The sequence below is a fragment of the Vipera berus genome, assembly GCF_964194415.1.
Source record: "Vipera berus genome assembly, chromosome: 2".
NCBI classification, from domain to species: domain Eukaryota; kingdom Metazoa; phylum Chordata; class Lepidosauria; order Squamata; family Viperidae; genus Vipera; species Vipera berus.
In genome coordinates this window covers 143302925-143320694 of record NC_138203.1, presented here as the reverse complement: position 1 = coordinate 143320694, position 17770 = coordinate 143302925, and the positions used below count along the sequence as shown (strand labels likewise).

At 40.1% G+C, this 17770-nt stretch overlaps 1 protein-coding gene across 1 annotated transcript; it reads left to right on the top strand.

The window, feature by feature from the left end:
• The first annotated feature begins 11158 nt into the window (after positions 1-11158).
• PYM1 (PYM homolog 1, exon junction complex associated factor) lies at positions 11159-17469 on the top strand. Its single transcript, XM_081321137.1, has 3 exons — positions 11159-11404; positions 14079-14172; positions 15725-17469. Exons 1-3 carry the CDS (start codon positions 11212-11214, stop codon positions 16233-16235), a joined length of 798 nt encoding a protein of 265 aa, XP_081177263.1. The 5' UTR covers positions 11159-11211; the 3' UTR covers positions 16236-17469.
• The last annotated feature ends 301 nt before the right edge of the window (positions 17470-17770 follow it).

Sequence of the window (17770 nt, the reverse complement as noted above, 5' to 3'; positions counted from 1 at the left end):
GACCCACATTAGCAGTCACACTGTTGATGAAGCATCGTATGCTAGATTGCACCTCTGCAAAAATGCGGCAAGGCAGTCTCAGGGTAACTGTAAGAATTATGGGATTCTTACACAGGGCTGTGTGCTCTCTCCACTACTCTTTTCTTTCTATACCAATGACTGCATCTCAAAGGATCCCTCTGTTAAAGTACTGAAGTTTGCAGATGATACAACAGTGATTGGTCTCATTCGAGACAATGACAAATCTGCATATAGACAGAAAGTTCAACAACTGGCCCTGTGTTCCGGCCAGAACAATCGTGAACTAAACACACTCAAAACTGTAGAGATCATAGTAGACTTTAGGGCAGGGGTGTCAAACTCAATTTCATTGAGGGCCGCATCAACATTGCGGTTGCCCTCAGGGGGCCGGGTGGGTATGGCCAGGGTGGGCGTGGCCTACTGGGTGGGCGTGGCCAGCTCTACATGGTTCGCATCAAGGGTGTCTGTGGGGGCCTGGGCAGGAGTGGGACAGATCTGAGGGTCTCTGGCAGAAGGAGGGTCTCTGGGCCAGGGCCAAGGCAGTGGGGGCCGTTCCCTCACTGTTTCCAGGATGGCTTCGCGGGCCACATGAAACCACTTCGCGGGCCGGATCTGGCCCCCGGGCCTTGTGTTTGACATGTCTGCTTTAGGAGAAGCCCTCCTATTCTGCTACCTCTTACAATACTAGACAACACAGTATCAACAGTAGAGACCTTCAAGTTTCAAGGTTATATAATATCTGAAGACTTAAAATGGACACCTAACATCAAAAATGTCATCAAAAAAGCACAACAAAGAATGTTCTTCCTGCACCAACTCAGACTGCCCAAGGAGCTGCTGATACGGTTCTACAGAGGAATTACTGAGTCTGTCATTTGCACCTCTGTAACTGTCTGGTTTGGCACAGCAACCAAACAAGACAGACAGGACTGCAGAAAAAACAACTGCAACCAGCCTGCCTTCTACTGAAGACCTGTGTACTGAACGAGCTAGACAAGAGAGCTGTGAAAATATCTACAGACCCATCACATCCTGAACATAAACTGTTTCAACTTCTTCCCTCAAGACGCTACAGGGCATTGCATGCCAAAACAACCAGACACAATTTTCCCCCCGTGCTATCACTCTGATAAAAAAAAAACTAATTCCCACAACACTATCTTATGCCCTGGGATGTCAAACCACCTAGTAGGGCTGTATTACTATTATCCTTCTCATATTTCCTATTACCTATTTCCTTAGCTTCATACAACTATAACATTGATGTTTATATCTTATGATTGTTGATTGCTTCTATTTAGTATCTTTGTATCTTGGTTTTTTTTTGGTATCTTATGGAAGTTTCTATTTAGTATCCTATTATGATTTATGTTGATTGCTAGTATCCTATGACTATCACTGAGTGTTATATGATTTATGATGATTGTATTTATGATTATGATCATGATTTATCACTTGTTGCTTTTATGTACACTGAGAGCTTATGCACTGGAGACAAATTCCTTGTGTCCAATCACACTTGGCCAATAAAGAATTCTATTCTATTCCTATTCCTATTCTGAAGGAAGATCTCACTAGTATTTTTCTGAAAACTCGTGTGGAAACTTGTTTACCTATTATAGGAGTTATTTTACAAACAGATCACCCTCTACCAAATGACAAGTATTTTATCAATATCTATAGTATAATTATTTGGGCTACTTAAAATGCTACCATGTTTTCAGGGACTGTTGTAATTTTTTTAATCGTTTTTAACTTTTGTATTTCTTGTTCTAATTACCCTGTAAACCGCCCTGAGTCCTTCGGGAAAGGGCGGTATACAAATCTAAATAAATAAATAAATAAATAAATAAATAAATAAATAAATAAATAAATAAATAAATGAATGAATGTTAATTATTTTTAATTATAATTCAGCAAATTTATATGCTTAACTTTCCGGATTTGGATGACTGTTCTGAGGGATAAACAATCGTAATAGAAGTCAACGTTTTCAGCCTTCAGCTTCTTGATCTCTTTATTTCTATTTGTGGTTAACATTTTCCAGCATTATTCTAAGTAAATTTGTAACCTACCTATTCATGGTTAGTTATACTGTAATTTATTTAGTTTTCTAGAGTCCCATAATATACTGAAGCATACATTAACTACAAGAAATTGGCCTTTCTGTGGTATGGAAAGAATAAAGCGCATAGATATAGGTGAAACTCGAAAAATTAGAATATCGTGCAAAAGTTCATTTATTTCAGTAATGCAACTTAAAAGGGGAAACTAATATATGAGATAGACTCATTACATGCAAAGCAAGATAGTTCAAGCCGTGATTTGTCATAATTGTGATGATTATGGCGTACAGCTCATGTAAACCCCAAATCCACAATCTCAGAAAATTAGAATATTATATGCAATCAATAAAACAAGGAGTGTACATAGAAAAATATCGGACTTCTGAAAAGTATAAGCACGCATATGTACTCAGTACTTGGTTTGGGCCCCTTTTGCAGCAATTACTGCCTCAATGCGGCGTGGCATGGAAGCTATCAGCCTGTGGCACTGCTGAGGTGTTATGGAAGACCAGGATGCTTCAATAGCGGCCTTCAGCAATTCTGCATTGTTCGGTCTCATGTCTCTCATCTTTCTCTTGGCAATGCCCCATAGATTCTCTATGGGGTTAAGGTCAGGCGAGTTTGCTGGCCAATCAAGCACAGTAATCCCACGGTGATTGAACCAGGTTTTGGTGCTTTTGGCAGTGTGGGCAGGTGCTAAGTCCTGCTGGAAAATGAAGTCAGCATCCCCATAAAGCTCGTCTGCAGAAGGAAGCATGAAATGCTCCAAAATCTCCTGGTAGACGGCTGCATTGACCCTGGACTTAATGAAGCACAGTGGACCAACACCAGCAGATGACATGGCTCTCCAAATCAACACAGACTGTGGAAACTTCACACTAGACTTCAAGAATCTTGCAGTGTGTGCCTCTCTATTCTTCCTCCAGACTCTGGGTCCTTGGTTTCCAAATGAGATGCAAAAGTTGCTCTCATCAGAAAAGAGAACTTTGGACCACTGAGCAACAGACCAGGTCTGTTTTTCTTTTTTTTTTTATTGAAAAGTTTTAAAATACAGTTTTCCTTTAAAAAACCCCCCTTCCCCCTCCCTGCTCCCCCCCTACCTCCCCCCAACCTCCCTCCCTCCTCCCCTCCCTCCATCCCCCCCTCCCCCCCCGACTTCCCAGAGCTAAATACAAGGTATATATCTATAAAAAGGCAATCATAAACAACCATATACTACCCACTATAAAATCTAAAATCCATTACTCTCTAGCTTATATAGGATAAGACACACCTTAACAATATTAACTATATATAAAAAACTAGAATAAAAAAGAAAAAAAAAACGAAAGAAGACTTATTCGAATGCTACATAAAACTTCTTAACCCTATACTTGTTCTGGATAAACTCAATCCATTTTCTCCATTCCATAATATAGCGTTCTTGCGAATGATCTTTCAAATAGGCCGAAATCTTCGCCATCTCTGCCAGGTCGGAAACCTTTAAAGTCCACTCTTCTATGGTCGGCAATTCCTCTTTCTTCCAATATTGGCCTATCAAAAGTCTTGCTGCCGTAATTAAGTTCAACATCAACTTAGTGTCCACAACTGTAGCGTCTGCAATTATTCCCAACAAAAAAAGTTGCGGACAAAACTTTATCCTCTGTTTAAAAATCTTCTGCATATTCCACCAGACTTTAATCCAAAAAGCCTTAACCTTCTTACATGTCCACCATATGTAAAAATATGTTGCATCTTCATCACCACACCTCCAACATTTAGGCTGGTAATTCGGATACATACTTGCCAGCTTTTTAGGATCTAAATGCCATCTATAAAACATTTTGTAAAAGTTCTCTCTTAGGTTTTGAGCTTGAGTAAATTTTACGTTCCTCACCCAAATCTTTTCCCACATGTCCATTGTGATAACTTCCTGAATGTTTTGGGCCCATTTTATCATACAATCCTTAACAAGCTCTGTCTCTGAGTCAATCTCTATCAATGCAAGATATATCCGTTTAATATGTGCTGGTCCCTGATTTCTAACTTGCTTTATCAAATTTTCATCAGTCGTTGTAAAACCATTTTTCTGGTCTTCTTTCCACCTGGCCCGTAGCTGAGTATATTGAAACCAGTTTTGAACAACCTTCTCTTCTCGCAAGAGGCTATATGACTTCAAACACCAGACATTTCTTTCCAAACTTAGGATCTCCTTGTACGTAGTCACATCATGTTTGAAGCCAGCATGTATATTTTCTATTGCGTGTTTTGGAATTGCCCACAATGGTATCTTGCAACTCAACTTATGTCTATACTTCTTCCAAACTCTCAGCAATGCCTGTCTTAAAATATGCACCCTAAACACATTGTCTACCTTCTTATCATACAACAAATATGCATGTCAGCCAAACCACAAATCATGGCCCTCAAGATTTAATAACCTCCCTTGCGTCAAATTAATCCAATCACTTATTCCTACTAATGCAGCAGCTTCATAATATAATTTAAAATTAGGCAATTTAAGACCACCTCTCTCACGAGTATCCTGCATAATCTTAAGTTTAACTCGTGGTTTTTTCCCTGCCCACACAAATTTATTGATACCACGCTGCCATTCCTCCAAATTAGAATCTTTCTTAAGAATCGGTATCATTTGAAACAAAAATAAAAATTTGGGCAGGACATTCATTTTCACTGCTGCAATCCGTCCCAACAAAGACAATTGCAATTTTTGCCAACTCTCCAATTCTTTTTGAATTTTCCCCCATAATTTTTCATAATTATTTTTATATAGCTTTGTATTAGAGGGCGACAAAATCACCCCCAGATATTTAACCCTCTTAACAATCTCAAATCCAGTTAATCCTTCTAAGAGAGCCTTCTGTAAAACTGTCATATTTCTAGCCAAAATTTTAGTTTTCTGTGTATTTACCTTAAATCCAGAAACCTTCCCATATTGTGTTATTATCTCCATCAGGTCCACAACAGAGTTCTCTGGCTGGGTCACTGTAACAACCAGATCATCTGCAAATGCTCTCAATCTATAGTCCTGATCTCCAACTTGTATCCCCTTAATTTTTTCCGAACTCCGAATCTTAACCAATAGTATCTCTAACGTTAACACAAATAACAAGGGCGATAACCGACACCCTTGCCTTGTGCCCTTCTCAATGTTACATGCTGCTGTCAGGCTATTGTTAACTATGATTCGGGCAGTTTGTTTTTGATATAATGCCCTAATCGGCTGTAAAAAAATTTCCCCAAAATCCATTTTATCTAAAACTTTCAACAAAAATTGCCAATTCAATTGATCAAAGGCCTTTTCAGCATCTAAAAAGATTAGCGCTGCAGAGATCTGGTTGTGCCTTTCCAAAAACTCTAAAACATCAACTATATGTCTCACATTATTTTTCATTTGCCTACCACTAATAAACCCCGTTTGATCCCCATGAATCACCTGTTGCAGAACCCTCATCAGTCTATTAGCCAAAACCTTAGCAAATATCTTATAATCTGTGTTCAAAAGCGATATCGGTCTGTAATTTTTAACTTGAGTAGCATCCTGGTCTTCCTTCGGAATCAAAGAAATAAAAGCTGTTCTCCAAGACGGTGGCACCTTTCCCCCCCTCTGAATTGTCTGAAACAGTTCCTTTAACGGCTTTATCATCTCAAATTGTAAATTTTTATAATAGGCTGCAGTCAAACCATCCGTACCTGGCGCTTTATCCAACTTCAATTCCTTAATTGCTGTAAGGATTTCTTCTTCTGTAATCAGTTGATTAATCCCCTCTTTTTGTACTTGCGTAAGAACTGGGATGCTAGCATTCTCCAAGTATATGTCAATATCTTTTACATTAATTTCCTCTTTAGTATATAATTTCGAATAAAAATCCACAAAAGCATCCTTAATAAGATTCTGTTGAAACACAACCCTTCCTTTATACTCAATCTTATCTATATTAGAGGCCCTTTGTTTTTTCCTCAGTCTATAAGCTAACCATCTGCCTGGCTTATTAGCGTTGCAAAAAGTATTATGCTTAGCAAACCGCAGATTGGTTGCCACTTGATCTGCCATTAATTTATCAAATTGTCCTCTTAGCAGTCTAATAGCCTCCTTGACCTTCACATCGTCTGGATTCAGAATCAAAGCCTTTTCTTTTTCCTTTATTTCATTCTCCAGTTCTTTCCTTCTAGTTTCCACTGCACGTCTATGTCTATTATTCATATATATCAACACCCCTCTCATATAGGCCTTGCTAGCATCCCAAACCATATCCATAGAGGTACCCTTATTCATATTCTCAAAAAAGTCCTTCATCCGCTGTTTGCATTCTTCCACATTTCTCTGATTTCTAAACAAATTCTCATTTACACGCCATGAGCGCCTGTCTCTTTTCTCCTTATCAATCTCCAACCAAACTGGACTGTGGTCAGAAATAGTTCTTGCACAAATCTTCACCTTTTTAGTTCTCAAAAAAAAATCATTAGTCAACAAAATAAAATCAATCCTCGAAAAAGATTGGTGTCTATCAGAATAAAAAGTATAATCCTTCTCCTGCAAATGCCTCTCACGCCAAATATCTCGCAATTCCAGGTCATCCTTCATTTCAAAAAAAGATTTAGGCAGTCTAGCATGACTTGGAATGCGCTTAAAAGCTCCAGCCTTATCCAACTGTACATCCAAAACACCATTCCAGTCTCCCATAAAAATAAAAGATTTATAATCCAACTGGGTAAGCTTTGTGTGGAGTAAGCTAAAAAAATCAGCTTGTTGTTGGTTAGGTGCATATAATCCAACTAGAAGCGTTTTTTTTACCTTCTAACAACAGCTCAATCATAACATATCTTCCATGCTTATCTGCTTCAATTAAGTCTGCTGTTAAGGCACTTTTAACATAAACAACCACTCCATTTTTCTTATTCTCTGCAGAGGCAACAAATTGCGTACCCAGTCTCGAGTTCAATAAATGCTTTTGATCCAAAACTCTAATATGCGTTTCTTGCAAACATATAACATCTATCTTAAATTGTTTTAAATATTGAAAAACTTTCTTCCTCTTCTGCGGTGAATTTAGTCCATTAACATTCCAAGTTAGAAATTTAGTTGCCATGCATATCCTCCCAAAGCTCTTGAAGCACTGCTTTGATAGGACTAATTTCTTTAGGCCGTGCTCCTCCCACAGCTTGACTATATGTACGTTGTGAAGAATCTGAAGACTTTTGCTGATCTTGTTCTTTTATTTTCTTTGCTCGTTTTAAAGCAGCACGCGTTACTCTTTGCTCTCTAGGATCATCCAAAGAAGTTGTATCTTGATCTCCTCCAGCACCACTTTCCTCTATTTCATCCTCTTGATGTTCTCCTTCTCCAGATCCCTTTCCAGCTTCCAGAAGTGTTAATGGGGTTGCTTTTAAGACATTATTGTAGAAATCACGCGCTTGCTTCACAGTAATCAGCCGGTATCTTTTACCTTCATGCATCACCATCAGCCCATCTGGAATCTCCCATCTGAACCTTATATCTCTTTGCTTAAGCTCATGCACGAGAAATGCATAATCTTTCCTTCCCCTTAAAATCCTTGGAGGAATTTCTTTTAAAACCAAGACTTCTTGTTCAGCAATCACCACTTTAGCATCGTAGGCAGCTTGTATAACTTGATCTCTAATCTCTCTTTTTGCAAAATAAACCACCACTTCTCTAGGCAACTTTCTCTGTCTGGCAATCCATGAATTCACCCGAAACACTTTATCCATAGCTGCTCTTATTTCAGATGCTGGCTGGTTTAATACCACTTCAAGAGCCTCAGAAATCAGCTGCTTTAAATCTTCTTTAATATTCTCTTTTAAACCTCTGATTCTGACAGCAAACTGCATCTGGTAATATTGGGCTAGGCTTAACTCCCTTTCCACTTTGTCTCTTGCATTTTCATTCTCCCGTGCTTTAACTTCTAATATAGCATTCCTTTGAGCCAGATCATCCATTTTTTCATCTAGTTCTTCCACACATTCCGCCACTTTATGCACTGAAGACAAAATGTCTACCTTCATCACGCTGAACTTCTGTTCCATCCTCTCTTCCATTCTCTCCTCCAATTTCTCCAATTTCTCCTCCATCTGTGCAAATTTATCACCCATTGATTGATTGATTGATTCCAAAAGTTTATCCAGAGCATCTCGTAAGTCCTGCGGTGTCAGCGCTTCAGGAGGGTGCAACGCCTGTAGTGATGATTGTTGCCCCGGCGAGGATCCACCGCTCCGAAGAGTTTTAGGGGGAGGTTTCGCCGCCATCTTTTAATCCTCAATTATGACGCACTTTCACTTAAAGTTTAAAAAGTCCAACAAGCTAGAGAGTATAGTAAAATAATCCTCTTCACCTCTGCCTCTTGCACCGCTCTGCCTGCTCCTTTAAATCATAGTCCTTTCTTCAGGCAGGGATGGTTCGCAGACGCCTGGCTCTGCTCCAAGAAGATCGGAGCAGAGACGCCGGCCAGCTGGGAGCAACCCAGGCTTCGGGGGAGTTCAATCCTTCAGCCGCCCAAGCTCCAAGCTCAGGCGGCCCCGGAGAACTCTACCCCTACCTGGGGCCTCACCCCCTCCTCTTCTCCCGAGGAGGGGGCTTCAATTTTGCCCGAACAGCTGATCGGCGCTGTTTTGGGCGAAAAAACAAACAGCTGAGCCGCGGGCAGCCCGGGAAGGCTGTCTTCGGCGCCGCGCCGCCACCGGAAGTCCAGGTCTGTTTTTCTTTAGCCCAGGTAAGACGCTTCTGACGTTGTTTGTTGTTCAGGAGCGGCTTGACAAGAGGAATACAATATTTGAAGCCCATGTCCAGGATCCGTCTGTGTGTGGTGGCTCTTGATGCACTGACTCCAGCCTCAGTCCACTCCTTGTGAAAGTCCCCAACACTTTTGAATGGCCTTTTCCTGACAATCCTCTCCAGGCTGCGGTCATCCCTGCTGCTTGTGCACCTTTTTCTTCCACACTTTTCCCTTCCACATAACTTTCTATTAATGTGCTTTGATACAGCACTTTGGGAACATCCAACTTCTTTTGCAATTACCTTTTGAGGCTTTCCCTCCTTATGGAGGGTGTCAATGATGGTTTTCTGCACAACTGTCAGGTCAGCAGTCTTCCCCATGATTGTGGTTCCTACTGAACCAGACTGAGAAACCATTTAAAGGCTCAGGAACCCTTTGCAGGTGTTATGGCTTAATTACCGGTAGCTGATTAGAGTGGGACACTTTGAGCCTAGAATATTGCACCTTTTCACAATATTCTAATTTTCTGAGTTTGTGGATTTGGGGTTTTCATGAGCTGTAAGCCATAATCATCACAATTATGACAAATCACGACTTGAACTATCTTGCTTTGCATGTAATGAGTCTATCTCATATATTAGTTTCCCCTTTTAAGTTGCATTACTGAAATAAATGAACTTTTGCACAATATTCTAATTTTTCGAGTTTCACCTGTATTTTCAGAACCATGCTATAAGAAATGCACTTCTCTTAGAATGGGAAAAAATAAAAGAAAAAAATTATACTAAGATACCTGAATGGCTCTCAACAATGGAAGCTTTTGCTTACCCAAACTTAATTAACTATGATAAACTTGTAACATATAAAGAACTTACTGGATAATGAAGGAACATTAAAATCTAGACAAGACTTACAAAAACAAGGTATTGACTTACCATGGTGGCCATATCTACAAAGTCAATCGAGATATGAAAAAGATAAGGAGCAGACAGAACTTGATCTTACATTGTTAAAAACAGATAAAAAACGGATTAAAAAACTATAGATCCCGGAGAAACAAGTTAAAGAAACAGTGATAATATGGGCAAAAAATGTTGGTCATACTATAGAGCTTTAAGAATGGGAAAAGCTATGGGATAGAAATATTAGATTAACCAAAGCTGTATCATATAAAGAAAATTTGTATAAAATGCTTTATAGATGGCACATGACACCAGTGAGACTAGCTAAAATGTTTAAAAATACTTCAAATGCTTGTTGGAAATGTAAGCAAAGATCAGGTACTTATTATCATATCTGGTGGACATGTCAAAGCAAAAAGGTTTTGGCTTAAGATACATTTATGGTTAGAGAAGATGATTAAAAAACAAATAGAATTTAAACCAGAATTGTTTCTCTTAGGAATGATAGGCCCTATGATAAGGAAAGTGGATACTTAATGTTACATGTATTGACAGCAGCAAGAACTATGTATGCCCAATATTGGAAAAATGAAACGTCACCGACTGAAGAAGTATTAAGAAAATATTGGATTGTGCAGAAATTGATAGATTATCCTTAGAGATTAAAGATTAAGAGCAGTTTATTACAGAACTTGGAATAAACTTTATCAATGGCTAGATAAACGAGTTAGAAAGGAATGTGATATGCAACTTTGAATTTATTTGACTGAGAATACTGTCATACATTGAAAATTTATGGTTTTTGATAATTTATGATACCTATTGTTGTTAGCCTCATTATCTCTATTTATATTATTTATTTATTTATATTATTTATATTATTTATTTATTTATTTATTTATTTATTTATTTTTTTATACCGCCCTACTCCCGAAGGACTCAGGGCGGTGTACAGGGCAATAAATATCAAAATGTAAATACAAAAGTTAAAAAAGAGTTAGAAAGAATTAAATAATTATGCCCAATATAACATGCTGCTTGCCAAATATTGAATGTTATTGGGGGAAACCCCAACCCCTAACCTTAACCTTTCCTCCACCCTATTCCAAATTCCCATTTCCCTACCTTCCTTTTTAATCCTATAAAAACTAATAAAAAATTTTCCCAAAAAAAATTGGCATCAGTCAGATTCGTAAGATAAAACTACTTTAGCAAATATTTTCTTCCATATGCTCACAGAACAGGATTTGCAAGATCAGGAAAAGTACTTAAAATAAAATCGGGAAGGAAAGCTGTGCTGCACTGCTATAAACAGATGGAATCCTTCTTTGGGGTGCATTATTTGCTAGATAAACAAGAGAATGCAGTGAATAAATGCCACTGACCAACCTCAGAGAGACACTTGGAAGTTACGTAAGTTGGCTCTGAGGTTTGACAACATTGTTAATTTTATTTTTTGTGCGCAGAACTGTTGGGAGAGATTCCCCCCAGATGGTTAAGCAGCGGCCACCGGGAGCCCAAAAACGAAAAGGAAGCACAAAAGCAGTTCCGCTCCTGGACAAAATGGCCGGCGAAGCACTCGTCTTCTCCTCCCCTTCGCGCCACATCCGGGGGAGGGGGGGAACGCGACCGGAAGTGGGTCGCGTTTCCAAGATGGCGACTCCCTATGTTACTGATGAAACCGGTGAGTCGGGGAGCTGCGGTTGGCATGTGGGGGGACGTAATTTCGAGTGCCAAACTCTTTCTTCCCCTGACTCCCTCCAATTCGGCCGCCCGCCTCCCCTTCGCGCCCGGCCGCTCCATCCTCGGTTCTTTCCGAAGCGAGGTTCCTCCCCATCTCCATCCTCGCTTGTCCGTCCCGCTCTTACGCCACGCCCCCTCCTCGAGGGCGTCCCTCCCTTCTCTCCGGACAGCCTGTTCTCCTTGCCGCTGGGCCCCGCCCCTTTCCGGACTCGCCTTCTTGCGCCACACCCCTTGCAGCAAGGCAGCTCTCTCCGCGTCCGCGGGAAGTGAGCCCCGTGGCAGGTGGGAGGCACGCAGGTTTCCCCTTCTTCACTTTCCCACGTGCGTAATAGCAGAGAGCAGCCCCTACGGGGTTTTCATGTGCCGTATCCCAGGAATCGTCGTGGGACTGTTACCTCGGAGGGCGTCTAATTCTGAATAAAGTTTTTAGGCTAGGACTGTGACTTCATTGTGCATGCATACGTGTACCCATCGAAGCTCTTGTAGAAGTACTGGGCCACCAAATCCCATCATCCTCAAACCAGTTTAGAAAAGCTGAGGGCTGCAGTCCAATATATCCGGAGAAATCAGATTTAGGGGGAAATGGTATCTTAAATCAAACGGGTATCTAATTAGGGGTATCTAAAAATGGTATCTAAATAAAATTAGGTTTAGGGGACTTAGGTATCTAAGTCCAATTATATCAGTGATGGGAACCAACAACGTGACCTGGTAACAGATATGGCTCTATGATCTGTTTTTATTTCTTCCCCACTTTTTCTCATGATGTAAGTTGCCTGATAAAAGAAGCATTTATTGGTTAAAGATTTCAATGATTTTTAAAAACTTCAATAGGCCTAATAATAATTCCTAATAAAATAATACAGTAAAATTTCTAACAAAGTCCTTCCACTGATTTTGCTTCCCCCCCCCCCCCATGGGTGAGTATCTAGAATTCTGTATGCATAGCTTGTACATGCCAAATATCTAATTTGGGTCTTAAGCTCACTGTTCTCTTTTTAAGTGAATTTTCATCGATTTTTGGATTGCAAATGTTGCCGGTTTCTTCCCCCCCCCCCAACCTGTGTCTTTGAATAACTAACAGTTGTGTAGAATTTTTTGAAGAGATTAAAATTTCTGGACTTTTCTCCCTTTGACCAAACAAGCTTCAGGGTAATCCTCTTAGACTTTTTGGTCAAAGCCATATATTATAGAAGAGTCTGCCTTTTCAATATAAAAACTTTGTTTATGATTTTTTTTCCTCTTCAGTCTTATGTGATGGATTAAATTAAGAGAGAAATTGACCAAAGTCACAATGTAAGCTTTGTGTCTGAACTAGAGATTTGAATTCAAGCCTCCTTCATAAATTGCTGCAGTTGGTTTAAGAAAGCAGTGTAGCCTTCCTGCCTCTGAAAATATTAGTGATTTTTGTATGTATCTGTTATCCTTATGGTAGTTTTAATTTGTCATGCGTGTTATGCATCAATTGTCTTGCATATGATCATATGCTGCACATCTGCCATTTTATCTTCTCTCATAATCCTCGGCTAACTTACAGGATCACTGACAGGAACATTTTGGAAGTATTAAGTGTTGCCCTGTAAAAAAAATCCATCATTACTAGTAAGGAACTACAGAGGCATTTTGCTTTCGTTTCTTTATATCTCTATCTTTCATATAAAAATGTTTTTTAAAAATCTCCTTTGTGTTAGTTCCTCAATTCCTCATGACATCATGGAAACCCCAAAGGTACCAAAGTGGTTTGCCATTATTTTTTGCTATTTTTTACTTCTTTGTCTAATCTAAAGCCTTAGTATTTCTTAGTGGTCAGTGGTTTCCCTTCCAGACACTAACCAGGGTCAACTCATTCCTACTGGTGCAACCCGATCTTCCTCATTCATCAGCAGGAAGATTCGAATCCAAGAAGCCCCCACTGGCACTTGCACAACATCTGCCCAACAATTTTGACACCAGTTCCCAGTGGAAAAGCCAAATGGGTCACTGAGCGCCTAGATGTAGGAAGACATATAAATAAATGACCCCACAGGAAAGGTTGCCAGGCTTTGAACTACCACACCAGCAATGGACAATCCTGAATAAGATTCACATTTCACATAGTGACAGCCGGGACTCATTGTATAAAATGGGGCATAGGATCCTCCCCTCAATGTGACTGTGGAATCCCACATCAAACTGTAGATCACGTCGTGACTGGCTGTAAGTTGAGGGCATATACCGGTCCAGTATCTGGATTATTTTTTTCAAACAATTCTGCACTTCAGTGGTTAAACGGACTAAACATTAGTATTTGAACATAGATCTTTTAAACATATTTTATTGTGTTTTACTAATTTAGATAAAATATTAATATATATTGCTAGTCCACTTGTGACATGTCATACACTAAATAAGTAAACTAATCGGGGTTCTATTTTTACAATTAGTTGAGCTTGGGTTCTTGTGGAATTTGAATGGCTGGCTGGGTTTGTGCACATCTTTTCCCTGTTTTGCAGAGGAATTTTTTGCAATTCTTTTAAAACACTTGGAATTCCCAATGATCACTCAGGAAAATATGACTGATTGACTGATTGATAGCAGTTTCCTTCGCAAACTAAAATAACCAATCCATATTTCAGGAAAATACATTGCATCCACACAGCGTCCAGATGGTACCTGGAGAAAACAAAGACGGGTAAAAGAAGGCTATGTTCCCCAAGAAGAAGTGCCAGTGTAAGTCTGATCCTCGCTGTGGTCCTCTTGTGAATATGTACAGAGAAGTAGCCACACAAGCAAAAATAAAAACTCTTGTAGCAACTTAGGCTAACGTAAGCATGATTGCCGTAGATCACAGGCTACCTTGCCTGATGCATGAAATGTTATTTTTGTATTAGTTGTGTATATGTGATTCTCCCTGCGTTTGCTGAAGCAGACTGTAATTCAGGAAAACTCATTTGTTTAGAAATTGTATTAGTCTTTAAGGTGGCACAGGACTGGCTTCTTGGGGTAGGAGGGCAAGAAAGCAAAAAAAAAACCACAGGGCTATGACATTGCCAGGGGACACACAGAGACCCCTTCCATCACCACCTCAATTTTTTGGAATGATATCCTTGAAAAAAACAGTTTTCATTAGTGATGTGGCCTCAGATCTGGAGGAACATGGTCTGCTTTTGATAGGAAAAACTCAGAATTCTCACTAAGCATTTAATGCTTTTAGATATTTTTTTTAAGTTTCCAGCTACTGACTGGCTCAGGAATTCTGGGAGTTGAAGTCCACAGGTGATAAAGGAGTCATAGTTCTCCACCCTTGCTTTAGAACTATGCAGGACTATGACTTCAGTGTGAACAGAAAACCAAGCTCACATTGCATCGTATAGTTGCAGTACAGTACGATTATGAATAGTTCTAAACAGTTCACAACGCTTCTCCCAGGATTGTAACGGTAATAATGATTTTTATATCTTGGAGGGCCCCAGCCTGGGAAGGTTTCTTCAGAATGGCATAAAGAGTGTCTTATAAGAATGTCTGTTGATCAGTCAGCAGCAAGAAAGATTCAGTGCTTGGCTAAAGTATTTTCATTTACTTGTAATGTGAAGCAGCAGGAAGCAAGAAACAGGGCATTGGGACATTTTGTGGAACTATGTTAAAGGCAAATTTAAAGGCAAAAAGGGAAGTCAGAGGGTCTAGGATGCTGATGCAGCACCTGTCTACAACTCCTTAAAGCAGCTGCCATTTTTCCAAGGTTTGGATAGTGTTCCTTTGAAATTGCAGCATGATACCAGAAAAAATGTTTTATTTAAGGAGCTCAAGACAGGTGCTTTGCGCATTTCCCCTGCATGCATTTCAGCACCTTTCTGCCTTTGGGAATACTGCATAGCCATTGTCTTTTTAGATCAGAAGTGATTGTCCCAAGTTTCAGTGTTCATCCAGAAGGCATAAAGCACATAAAGATTGCTTGGGATGGAAAGATACAGTCTACTCTGAAAAACGACTGAAAATTTGCTGTGACTACCTGACCCAAGCCACACACTTGATATTTAATATACAATCTTAGTCTTTAGTGCTCTCTGAGCTTGGTGGTTTCCTTGCAGACGTTTCATTACCAAACTAGGTAACATCATCAGTGCTGGAACTCTTCTATCAGAGTCACTCCTCTCAATCCAACTCATTTTATCGAAGCTTTGTATGTGGATAAAGTGAAGATAACCTTCTGTTTGTGCTGCCTTGAACTTCCGAAGGAAACTTTTGTCTGTCTTTACACCACATTCTCTTTCATTTCACGTAGGTATGAGAATAAATATGTGAAATTCTTTAAAAGCAAGCCAGAATTACCTCCAGGCTTGAGTCCAGGAGTACACACACCTGTGGCCCGGCAAACGTCAAAGGGACCTGAGGGTGGCGAGACGGGGCTCTCCAAGACCACTAAGAGGAATCTCAAACGGAAGGAGAAGAGAAAACAGCACCAGGAAAAAGGGGATCGAGATGCTGATGACCTGATTCAGTCTCTGGAGAAAACAACCTTGTCAGCGACACCAAGCAGCTGTGGGGATGGTAAGCTGGCTGTGTCTGATGCCAACCCAAGAGCCTCTGCTGGCAGCAGGGATGCGTCCGCCATTGCCACCTTAGAGAAGAACAAGAAAATAAAAAATCTGAAAAAGAAACTACGGCAGGTGGAGGAGCTGCAGGCGCGGATTGACTCTGGGGAGATCAAGCAGCCTACCAAAGAGCAGTTAGACAAGCTGGCTCGACGGAAAGCTTTGGAAGAGGAACTTGAGGACCTGGAACTGGATTTGTAAAAGGTTGGAATATCAACTGGACCTAGTGCGCGTAGGAACAAACCGTCCCCAGGGAAACATTCTCAGAACTCTGCAACAAAAAGACCAGAAGATGGTGATGTCTTCGGGCTTCCCCTTTGTATCATTATTTTATTTTATGTTGGATGCTGTCTGAATTTTTAAAAGTGTTTCTCCCAGCTGTTGATGTGTTAAGCTATCTAGGACCTCTTTAAAGGACAACAGCTTTGCCACCTAGTTCTTTCTAGTTTCTTCCTCCCCTTCCCACCTCCCTACCTGTTTCAGGTAGGTGGCTGAAATGTCGCTTGGCACAGAGGGGCTGACTTTCAGAGGCCCCTGAGCAGGGGGAGCAGTCGGCCTTTTTCTTCCTGCCACTGTATTTATATTCAACATTTTCACGTTCTCTGTAACAGTCCCACGGCCTTCCATCTTCTCTTCCTCCTCATTTTGGAAAAGGGATGCAATAATAAAAATTGCAGTAGTGACTTCTGACTCTAGGACATCTGTGTTTCCCCCCCCCCCCATACACATTTTTTTTAAAAAAAGTCTTCTGTATGATATTAGCAATTTTATAGGCTTCCCTTTCTTTGGCTGATGGACGGACACAGGCAGTGTCAAAAGCGGTTTGTAATAGATTTGAAAAAGGCAAAAGGGAGAGAGTAACTCAGTGATGGACAATATGTTTTATCTGCAGATCTTCTGAAGTCTGATCCCAATCATCTTCAGATTGGGGAAAAAAAATCTTGAAGCCTTGGGTGGCCACTGTCAAATCGGTCTTAAAAATGCTGATCTCACAATGTTCTGGTTTAGCGAAGGCAGCTTCCAGGCTGGAGTTGCAATGCCACTTGAGGCTAAAATGGAATGATTTGTAATGCAGCTTGTTGCGAACCTAGACCTTGTCATATGTTGTGTGATCCAGACTATCAAATTTAAGTAGCACAATTTCCTTATATCTGGACAGCAAATTTGCTTGACTGCCAAGTGGCAGAAAAAGAGATTAATCTAATTGTTGCCCTCTACTCGTTTTCCAGAGTTTTTGCATCCCAGATAAAGTCTCCCTGGATATAGCAATTGTGTTTGGTTAACTAAGAGCTGGATGTTTTGTGTGAATCTGGTCCCTGTGTTTCATGTAAGGGATTATTAGAAATAGAATCAATAATAAATGTATGGATATGATGTGATCATCCTCGGTGTAGTGGGCACAGTTCTTATCACTTTCATATAACAGGAAATTTAACTTTGGGGAAAAGTGAAAAGAAAGGCAAAATAAACAGAGGTATCTTCAATTTGAATAAAAGTCCAAGAGTTTCTTAGCCAAGATAACTAAATTTTCTCTCTCTCCCTCTCTCTGTCATTTCTGTATTAGAACAGTGTTCATGAACTTCCACAGCCTAAGACCAATTTTGAGAATGGGTTCACTTAAAACATAGTAAGGACCAAATTTTAAGGGAGGAAATGACCAATCCTGGGGTGATCAGAAATTGCACTTAACTTTTGGAGCGATAGCAGTAAAGTCTACAAAGAAAAGAGCAGTTGTG

Coding starts and splice junctions, on each gene's coding strand:
- PYM1 (XM_081321137.1), top strand. CDS start 11,212: ATGGTTAAGCAGCGGCCACCGGGAGCCCAAAAACGAAAAGGAAGCACA. Junction 11,405..14,078: donor CTATGTTACTGATGAAACCG/GTGAGTCGGGGA, acceptor TCCATATTTCAG/GAAAATACATTGCATCCACA. Junction 14,173..15,724: donor CCCCAAGAAGAAGTGCCAGT/GTAAGTCTGATC, acceptor CATTTCACGTAG/GTATGAGAATAAATATGTGA.